The 10957-nt window shown below is 54.7% G+C and overlaps 1 protein-coding gene across 1 annotated transcript in view; it reads left to right on the top strand.

Moving 5' to 3' along the window:
- Window positions 1-3765, top strand: part of LOC119968055 (sarcoplasmic/endoplasmic reticulum calcium ATPase 1-like) — a 33992-nt gene extending 30227 nt beyond the window's left edge. The window contains exon 7 of the mRNA XM_038801154.1: window positions 3753-3765. Coding sequence (XP_038657082.1) covers window positions 3753-3765 — 13 coding nt within the window. The remainder of the gene's footprint in view (window positions 1-3752) is intronic.
- The last annotated feature ends 7192 nt before the right edge of the window (window positions 3766-10957 follow it).

The following is a 10957-nucleotide window of genomic DNA, read 5'->3' as shown; positions in this document are numbered from 1 at the left end:
CCCCGTGCCCTTCCCCCATCCTGCCCCCCCTCCCCCATCCTGCCCCCCCGCGCCTTCCCCCATCCTGCCCCCCTCCCCTCACCCTTACCCCATTCTGCCCCCCCTCCCCATCCTGCCCCCCCGCGCCTTCCCCCATCCTGCCCCCCCGCGCCCTTCCCCCATCCTGCCCCCCTCCCCTCACTCTTCCCCCATCCTGCCCCCCCCGCGCCCTTCCCCCATCCTCCCCCCCTCCCCTCACCCTTCCCCCATCTTGAGCTCCCTGCTCCGAATGGTCTGCTTCCACCATCCCGGTGTCCAGGGGTCCCGAGACGGGATCAGTGGGGCCCTGAGTGATTGGGGGAGCTCACGGACACCCCGGGCTCCCTGTTGGACACTCGGCTGTGTTTCCGCACCTGATAGGAGAACAGATCGTGTCTGGGCTAGGACCCCGCGCGCGTCCTCACGGCTCCGTCGCCGACGTTTCGGACCTGTACCAAGTTGCCCGGCGAGAATTGACGCACGGGTGTACGCCTGGCCGTGCCCACCAGCCCGATCCTGCCCCCAGAGGGGCTTCCCGCCAATGCCCGCGATCACCAAACTCAACCGAGTGCGAAGGCGGCTCTCCGTAAACCGGTGCGACTGTCGGCGTCCATCCGGGGTCACCAAACGGGGCCGTGGGTCAACAGGCCCCGTGGGGGCCTGTGCACCGTTTGAACTTTGACCTCGACCGGATAGAGGCCATGGCGGTCCACGAGGTCAACCCAAATCCGTCACTTCGCCGGCGAGGAACACCCGACATTCTCTGCACAGCCGAATCCCGGCAGCCGTGAAACGCTGGAGAACCTTGGCCAGGATCTGTAAATGTTCTCGGTCGGAGGTACACTGCGACCCGCGGGACGTCCTGCTGCATATTTCCCATGACCCTCTGACGGATGGCGCACGCTGATGAAACCCCGAACAATAAACAGGTGTCTTCGTGCAGCGCTAAGGGTGTTCGGTCTAACGAAGATCCCAGCCCAGTGGGAGGTACGCGCGGGTCATATTTAGCTTCACGTATGTTCGGCCGCTGTGTGGAGGTGCTCGATACGTGGGGCGGGTTAACAACCCAAACGAGACTACCTGCTGACTGACATTTTATATTCCCCGCAAAGACAAACAAATCCGTTAGGCTTCAAAACAGGAACGACTGGAGCTGCCCAATCCGCAAATTGTACAGGGCGGATAATGTCCAGTTGGTCTGGCTGGGTGTCTGTATCCCACTTGGCCAGTGTCTAAATCCCCGAACTGACCTGGTCAAAGGTGTGGCAGTTGATCCTGGAGACTGTGGTGGATGTGGTATCCACTTCCATCGTCCCCAGGAAGTCCACCTCCGGGGTCTCGTTCCCAACATGACTGACAGTTCCTGGACCCATCCTCCTCCGGATACAGCAGACCCAGCGCGGGGGTGAATGCCTCATTCACCCCTGTGCCAATCATCCTCCCTCCAGCAAACCTCACCGAAGCCCCCGCCCCAGGAGGATCCTCCCACTGGATCCACTCAGGGGGGGACGAAGACGAGGACAACACGCTCCCGGAGTCGCAGGTGACCCAGTCGCCCACATCACCACCGGGACTGAGGCGATCGTGGAGAAGGGTCAAGGCCCCCGACATATGGGCAGCACGGTAGCACAAGTGGTTAGCACTGTGGCTTCACAGCGCCAGGGCCCCAGGTTCGATTCCGGCTTGGGTCACTGTCTGTGCGGAGTCTGCACATCCTCCCCGTGTGTGCGTGGGTTTCCTCCGGGTGCTCCGCTTTCCTCCCACAGTCCAAAGATGTACAGGTTAGTGGATTGGCCGTGTTAAATTGTCCCTTAGTGTCCAAAGATGGACAGGTTAGGGTGGATTGGCCGTGTTAAATTGTCCCTTAGTGTCCAAAGATGTACAGGTTAGGTGGATTGGCTGTGTTAAATTGTCCCTTAGTGTCCAAAGATGTACAGGTTAGGGTGGATTGACCGTGTTAAATTGTCCCTTAGTGTCCAAAGATGTACAGGTTAGTGGATTGGCCGTGTTAAATTGTCCCTTAGTGTCCAAAGATGTACAGGTTAGGTGGATTGGCCGTGTTAAATTGTCCCTTAGTGCCCAAAGATGTACAGGTTAGGGTGGATTGGCCGTGTTAAATTGTCCCTTAGTGTCCAAAGATGTACAGGTTAGGTGGATTGGCTGTGTTAAATTGTCCCTTAGTGTCCAAAGATGTACAGGTTAGGGTGGATTGACCGTGTTAAATTGTCCCTTAGTGTCCAAAGATGTACAGGTTAGTGGATTGGCCGTGTTAAATTGTCCCTTAGTGTCCAAAGATGTACAGGTTAGGTGGATTGGCCGTGTTAAATTGTCCCTTAGTGCCCAAAGATGTACAGGTTAGGTGGATTGGCCGTGTTAAATTGTTCCTTAGTGTCCAAAAAGGTTAAGAGGGGTTACGGGCATAGGGTGGAAGTGAGGGCTTACGTAGGGTCGGTGCAGACTCGATGGGCCGAATGGCCTCCTTCTGCACTGTATGTTCTATATGCATGTCCCTACGGAATTGGACTGTGAGGATTATGAGGTAGGTAAAGGTAGGCAGGATGAGGATGACAGTCAGGTGGGTGATGAGACGCACCATGGGGTGGATCTGAAGGTTGGGGACTCCCATCCCACCGAGCGTTGGCCTTGATTTCTGCCAGCTGCCGAGTCTGGGTCTGCTGTATCACTAAGGTCGCTTTCTGCCTAACTTGGTGCAGTTCTGTCTCGTGTTCCTCGTAATAATCGTCCAGGGCTTCCTGAACTTCGTCGGTGGTATGGATTTTGAATGTCAATTAAACGTATAACTTAGTGGCCAGAATGTCAGGTTTGATGCAGAAGGTCTCATTGACGATGACGCAGTGTGCGGTGCCCCACGGATTCTGCTTCAGCGAAATGCTCGGCAGCCTTCCCCTGATCCTTTGTACGCTACTCAAGGGATGGATGTGTCCAGGTTGGAAGGTCTAATGCAGTTCGGGAATATACAATGAATGGTAGAACCCACAAGAGTATTGACAGTCAGAGAGATCTAGGTGTACAGATCCACAGGTCACTGAAAGGGGCAACACAGGTGGAGAAGGTAGTCAAGAAGGCATACGGCATGCTTGCCTTCATTGGCCGGGGCATTGAGTATAAGAATTGGCAAGTCATGTTGCATCTGTATAGAACCTTAGTTAGGCCACACGTGGAGTATAGTGTTCAATTCTGGTCGCCACACTACCAGAAGGATGTGGAGGCTTTAGAGAGGGTGCAGACGAGATTTACCAGGATGTTGCCTGGTATGGAGGGCATTAGCTATGAGCAGCGGTTGAATAAACTCGGTTTGTTCTCACTGGAACGACGGAGGTTGAGGGGCGACCTGATAGAGGTCTACAAAATTATGAGGGGCATGGACAGAGTGGATAGTCAGAGACTTTTCCCCGGGGTAGAGGGGTCAATTACTAGGGGGCATAGGTTTAAGGTGTGAGGGGCAAGGTTTAGAGGAGATGGACGAGGCAAGTTTTTTACACAGAGGGTAGTGGGTGCCTGGAACTCGCTGCCGGAGGAGGTGGTGGAAGCAGGGACGATAGTGACGTTTAAGGGGCATCTTAAATACATGAATAGGATGGGAATAGAGGGATACGGACCCCGGAAGTGTAGAAGATTTTAGTTTAGACGGGCAGCATGGTCGGCACAGGGTTGGAGGGCCGAAGGGCCTGTTCCTGTGCTGTACTTTTCTTTGTTCTTTGTTCCTTGTTCAGGCTGCGCGCCTGAATGGTACAATTTAAGGTCGTGTTTTTTCGGAAGCCACACATCACACACTCATTTAAATAGCCTAGGGAGGGGAATGCGTATATCCCGTCAGTTTGCTGACATCTATTTAGAGCGAGATCGATGAGCCTCCCTTCTCCACTGCGTACGGTCCAGTGCCATCGTTTCCTATCCAAATATCATCGTGAATTCTCCCTATGCTGTCCACTTCGAACACTCTCAGTATAGACAGGTGCTCAGCTATGATGGATAACCCGGAAATCATTCCGAAAGTTTTCCCAGGAGTCCTCCTCCTCCAGCCCTCGCTAAACCGCACCTTTGTCAACTGCCTCATCTGGCAGCCAAATCATTTCTGGCCGTTTGTTTCCTCCAAATAAGTGTCTGTTCCATCTGCTCCTCGCTGATTCACGATGGAACGTGTTCCCGATGGACCTGATCTACGTTTTCCCTCGATTGTTCAATCAGTCGGGTGGGTGCAATATGGTGACGGGATGTACAGAAGGGGTTGGGTGGGAAATGTCTATTTTACCATGTTGATGTTGTTATTATTGTGGTGGTATGATTTGCATAGCTGCCTGCCATTGGTGCAGAACACCGGCTTACCATTGGCCCTGGTCGGTCATGTGCCTCTCGACCGATTGGTTGAGACCAGTCATGTGACGGCTCCCCGATTGGTCGAGAGGCTGAGTTAACCCCGCCTCCAGAGCGAGGTATGAATACCCAGAACGCCCGGCGGTCGTCCATTTACTGTAGTCGACCGCAGGGCTAACCTCTAGCTTATTAAAGCCTAACTTTTGTACAGCAACTCGTCTCGCGTCCGATTGATGGTTCATCAATTATTTCGTTTGTTATTGTTATAAAAAGTTTGCAAATACTTCAATAAAAATATTTTTTACAAAATGAATTCAGAGTCTGTTTAACCTGGCGGGTCAGGGGTCCAAGTTTGTTGTCTCAATTGGCCAAATCGAGGGAGTTAAATCGAGGGAGTTAATTGTCGAGACTCCTGCCCCAGAAGCTGTAGCTACATCATTTACCAGTCCCCCTTTTTTTACCCTCTCCTACCTTGTGTCCCAGTAGCCTACGTGTCCAGTGGAGGTCTCGCAGATTTATTTGGGGAGTGCACCTCTCTGGTAGCTGTTTCCCAGCCCAAGTTCCACTCCTTTCCCGGGGCTATTTCGGGACACCCATTACTGAAAAATCCCCACCAATCCCCTTGTCCGGTGACACTTATGTAACATCCCGTTGAGGTGAGATGATGAGGGGGTAGGAGATGTGGGTGAACGTGGGTGAACACAAACCACGTTCATATGTTTTGGTCCTGTCCAAAACTGGAGGATTACCGGAAGGAGGTGTTTAGGGTGATCTCTAAAGTGGTTCATGTGAAACTGGACCCGGGCCCTCGGGAGGCCATATTCGGGGTGTCTGACCAGCCAGGGTTGGAAACGGGCGGCTGAGGCAGATATCGCAGCCTCCGCCTCGTTGATCGCCCAAAGGCCGATCCTGTTGGGATTTTTCATAGAACTTACAGTGCAGAAGGAGGCCATTCGGCCCATCGAGTCTGCACCGGCTCTTGGAAAGAGCACCCTACCCAACGTCAACCCATATCCCCATAACCCAGTAACCCCACCCAACACTAAGGGCAATTTTTGGACACTAAGGGACAATTTATCGTGGCCGATCCACCTAACCTGCACATCTTTGGACTATGGGAGGAAACCGGAGCACCCGGAGGAAACCCACGCACACACGGGGAGGATGTGCAGACTCCCGCACAGACAGTGACCCAAGCCGGAATCGAACCTGGGACCCTGGAGCTGTGAAGCGATTGTGCTATCCACAATGCTACCGTGCTGCCCACTAGGATGGAGATCAACCTCTCCACCCTGCGCCCTGGCGTGGCGGGGGGGGGGGGGGGGGGGGGGGTGGAGGGGGCGTGGCAGGGGGACCTGTTGGAATTCCTGACGCTTGAAAAGGTCAAATTTGAACTGAGGGGAAGGATGGAGGGGTTCTACAATTCATGGGCGTTATTCATTAGGCACTTTCGAGAATTGGATCACATTGAACATTGGGGGGAGGGGGACTGGGAGGGTTGGGGGGGAGGGGGACTGGGAGGGTTGGGGGGGAGGGGGGCTGGGAGGGTTGGGGGGAGGGGGACTGGGAGGGTTGGGGGGAGGGGGACTGGGAGGGTTGGGGGGAGGGGGACTGGGAGGGTTGGGGGGGAGGGGGACTGGGGAGGGTTGGGGAAGGGGGACTGGGAGGGTTGGGGGGGAGGGGGACTGGGGGGAGGGGGGCTGGGGGGAGGGGGACTGGGAGGGTTGGGGAGGGGGACTGGGAGGGTTGGGGGGAGGGGGACTGGGAGGGTTGGGGAGGGGGACTGGGAGGGTTGGGGGGAGAGGGACTGGGAGGGTTGGGGGGGAGGAGGACGGAGGGTTGGGGGGGAGGGGGACTGGAAGGGTTGGGGGGAGGGGGGCTGGGAGAGTTGGGGGGGAGGGGGACTGGGAGGGTTGGGGGGAGGGGGACTGGGAGGGTTGGGGGGGAGGGGGACTGGGAGGGTTGGGGGGAGGGGGGCTGGGAGGGTTGGGGGGAGGGGGACTGGGAGGGTTGGGGGGGAGGGGGACTGGGAGGGTTGGGGGAGGGGGGGCTGGGAGGGTTGGGGGGGGGCTGGGAGGGTTGGGGGGAGGGGGGCTGGGAGGGTTGGGGGGAGGGGGGCTGGGAGGGTTGGGGGGAGGGGGGCTGGGAGGGTTGGGGGGGAGGGGGGCTGGGAGGGTTGGGGGAGGGGGGCTGGGAGGGTTGGGGGGAGGGAGACTGGGAGGGGGGCTGGGAGGGTTGGGGGGAGGGGGGCTGGGAGGGTTGGGGGAGGGGGACTGGGAGTGTTGGGGGGAGGGGGGCTGGGACGGTTGGGGGGAGGGGGACTGGGAGGGTTGGGGGAGGGGTACTGGGAGGGTTGGGGGGAGGGGGCTGGGAGGGTTGGGGGGGAGGGGGGCTGGGAGGGTTGGGGGGGAGGGGGGCTGGGAGGGTTGGGGGGGAGGGGGGCTGGGAGGGTTGGGGGGAGGGGGGCTGGGAGGGTTGGGGGGAGGGGGACTGTAGTGTTAATGGCGATATGGGTGATTCCTGATTCCTTTTTGCCATTTGTTTATGTTAACATGCAGGATAATGTTTGGGGGCTGGTGGGATGATGGGATTGTTGTTATTGATATGGGGATTGACATTACATTGGTTACTGATTATTGTTTATTGTTGGGTGTAAATTTGGGAGAAAATGTAAAAAAGAAGGAGAATAAAAACAATTTAAAAAAAACATTCAGATGAGGTCACGTTGGGATTTTTGTCCTTGAGCTTTGACCCGAGGATAATACTTTTATTAGGATGTATCCATCGCACACCACCCTCACATTCCCCTGAGCCAGGTTTTATTGTCCGTAGATGTCCCGGGGAGATCGATCATTGTTATCGCACGCCTGACGTCTGCATTGATTTGAAATTGTCACTGTGCGTGACTCCACCCTTACTTTTACAATATGTTTTGAACCCAATACGGCTTTTCTATGGCTGAGGCTTGGAGTGGCCGGAATCTGTCTCCAACCACATCCACCTTAGCACCGTTGCAATGGTCGGGCGGCCGGTGTTAGGAAGTGTTTGTCCCAGGAGCACAGAGCTTTGACTTAAGGACACTTCTCAGTTCCTGTTTTCGGAGCTTTTTTGGATCAAGGGGATGGGGAGTCGATCGGAAAGCGGGTACTTTCCCACAGTAACCCTCTGAATTTGCGTACAGAGTCACAGAGTTTACCCTGTCCTGCCCTGTTAGGTACGCACGCGGTTAGTACACACGACTGAAATTTGGTGATTTGTCCAAAACGGAGTTTACGCCTGTTGTTTTTGATTTTTAAATCATTCTTAACAACAGAGACCTTCCACTCCCTTGGATTTACGTCAAGCCCTGGCTTTCACATGGGGCTTTGCCTTCTTAATTCGGGCACAGGCTAAATCTCCAATATCGGTCTTGTGGGGTCTTTTAGAGCAACAATTGTTCCTTCCCATCGAATCCCATCGGAGTCGCCAAATTTGTTGTACCTTGTAAACCACAGTCTGCCTTTAACCCGTATCAACGGACAAATGACCACAAGGTGCTTAATACAAGAATACTTCGTTTCACGCACAAAAAAGTTAATGTTAATCGATCACACACTCATACAAGTTGAACTCTAAACTAACACATAAGGAAGAGCAACTTAACTTCCAGGTGGACAAGTACAGTATAGAACATAGAACATAGAACAGTACAGCACAGAACAGGCCCTTCGGCCCTCGATGTTGTGCCGAGCAATGATCACCCTACTCAAATCCACGTATCCACCCTGTACCCGTAACCCAACAACCCCCCCTTAACCTTACTTTTTTAGGACACTACGGGCAATTTATCACGGCCAATCCACCTAACCCGCACATCTTTGGACTGTGGGAGGAAACCGGAGCACCCGGAGGAAACCCACGCACACACGGGGAGGACGTGCAGACTCCGCACAGACAGTGACCCAGCCGGGAATCGAACCTGGGACCCGGGAGCTGTGAAGCATTTATGCTAACCACCATGCTACCCTGCTGCCCCTAAGTAGATATGGCTTTATCAGCAATCCATCGCTTGGCACTGCTGGATCTGCTGCTGGTCATGTGTGTCCTCGGCTCTGGCCTGGGGCGGCCTTTTAACGGCCTTTTCCCTGCGTCAGTTTCTGCGAGGTCCGGGCTGCAGCTTTTGCATATCTGCAGGCTGCCGCCTATCCACGTCGCTGTGTTGACCGAATTTCCCATCGATCTTTGAGGGCGGCCATTTTAGGTGGCCACACGGCGATCCCGGATTTGGCCACGCACCAGTTGATCATGGGAGGAGATTTTAACTGTGTCCTGGAGCCGAGGGTGGATAGGTCGAGCCCCGGGTCGATGGGTAGGGTACGAATGGCGAGGGAGCTGGAGGGGTTTATGGAGAGGCGGATCCATGGCGCTTTCAGGACCCAGGGAGAAGGGAGTCTTCCTTCTTTTCACACGTCTATAGAACAGTACAGCACAGAACAGGCCCTTCAGCCCTCGATGTTGTGCCGAGCATTGTCCGAAACCAAGATCAAGCTAACCCACTCTCTGTCATTCTGGTGTGCTCCATGTGCCTATCCAATAACCGCTTGTCTACAGGGTGTATTCGAGGAGTGATTACTTTGTAGCGAGTGGGGAGATATTGGTTGGGGTGGAGGGGGCAGAGTATGCGGGGATGGTTATCACGGACCATGCACCCCACTGGCTGGATATTCGGTTCAGATCAGGGACGTGAGCAGAGGCCGGGGTGGAGGTTTGCTCGGGGTTGTTGGCGGACGGAGGTTGTTGTGATAAGGTGCGGTTGACGATTAAGGGGTATGTGGAATTGAATCAGAATTGGGAAAAAAACAAAGGCGACTACGCTAGTAACAACCGAAACGGGGAGGCCTCACCCTCCATGTCTTGGGGGGCACTGAAGGCCGCGATTAGAGGAGGGATCGTAGCCGACAAGGCGAGTAGAGAGAGGGAAGAGATAGGCCAGGCAACAGCTCCATTCTGGGAGTCGACAGAAAATACTCAGAGGCCCCCGAGCTGCTGGTGGAGGAGGAAAAATCTGCAAATCGCCGATCCACCAGGAAAGCCGTGCACCAACTCCGCCAGACACGGCGGGGGGGTGGGGCCTCTACGAACACAGAGACAAGGCTGGCCGCCTACTGGCTCGCCACGAGAGAGGCAGCCATGAGGGAAATAGCGCAGGTAGAGGATAGCAGAATGGAAACAGAACCAAAGGAGGTCAATCGGGCATCCGCGACCTTCTGCTGGAGACTGTGCCCCTCCAAGAACAACCCCCCCACCCCCCCCAAGGGGAACGCGGTGATGGAACAGTTCCGAGACAGACTGGAACTGTGCGGGGAAGGCAGACGGGAGAAACGGAGGGAAGGTGGAGAAACCACAAAAAGGAGGAGAGGAGAGGAGAGGAGGGAGTAACTGCTTTTATTTTCTAGCGGGGAGGGGCAAAGCACAGCTGAAGCCAATGGGGGGGGGGGGGGGGAGAGTCGGGAAGTACGCAAGGGAGGGGAGGGAGGGGGGGGGGGGTGCGGGAGGGACCATAGACCGATCCAGAGGGCGGCGAAAGGTATATAGGACCAGTTAAAATAAAGACAAAATAAACCTTTCTTTACAATAATGTAGATTAACGGTCGTAAGGAAAAGTGTGATGCCAGCATGCAATTGTTTATAAACAGGAGAATTGCCAGTGAAAAGATTTTTTAACAAAAGAATCAGAATTGGGAAACACAGAAGGCAGTGGTCCGGGGTGGGTGGGGTTATTATTTTGTTTAAGGCTCGTGCGGATAGGGGAAGGAAGGAGGAACATGACCGTGTAGAACATCGAACAGTACAGCACAGAACAGGCCCTTCGGCCCTCGATGTTGTGCCGAGCATTGTCCGAAACCAAGATCAAGCTATCCCACTCCCCTGTCATTCTGGTGGGCTCCATGTGCCTATCCAATAACCGCTTGAAAGTTCCTAAAGTGTCCGACTCCACTATCACAGCAGGCAGTCCATTCCACACCCTAACCACTCTCTGAGTAGAGAACCTACCTCGGACATCCCTCCTATATCTCCCACCCCGAACCTTATAGTAATACCCCCTTGTAACAGCCACATCCACCCGAGAAAATAGTCTCTGAACGTCCACTCTATCTATCCCTCATCATCTTATAAACCTCTATTAAGTTGCCTCTCATCCTCCTCCGCTCCAATGAGAAAAGTCCTAGCTCCCTCAACCTTTCCTCTTAAGACCTATGCTCCAATCCAGGCAGCATCCTGGTAAATCTCCTTTGCCCCCTTTCCAATGCTTCCACATCCTTCCTATAATGAGGTGACCAGAACTGCACACAGTACTCCAAATAGGGTCATGTACAGTTGCAGCATAACCCCACAGCTCTTAAACTCAAGCCCCCTGTTAATAAACGCTAACACTCTGTAGGCCTTCTTCACGGCTCTATCCACTTGAGTGGCAACCTTCAGAGATCTGTGGACATGAACCTCAAGATCTCCCTGTTCCTCCACATTCCTCAGAACCCTGCCGCTGACCCTGTCACCCGCATTCAAATTTTTTCTACCAAAATGAATCACCTCGCACTTATCAGGTGAGTAGTGGAGGGGGACA

This window comes from Scyliorhinus canicula, chromosome 6 (assembly GCF_902713615.1).
Source record: "Scyliorhinus canicula chromosome 6, sScyCan1.1, whole genome shotgun sequence".
Taxonomy (NCBI): domain Eukaryota; kingdom Metazoa; phylum Chordata; class Chondrichthyes; order Carcharhiniformes; family Scyliorhinidae; genus Scyliorhinus; species Scyliorhinus canicula.
Note: the sequence above shows the minus strand (reverse complement) of the source record. Positions and strands in the feature narration are given on the sequence as shown.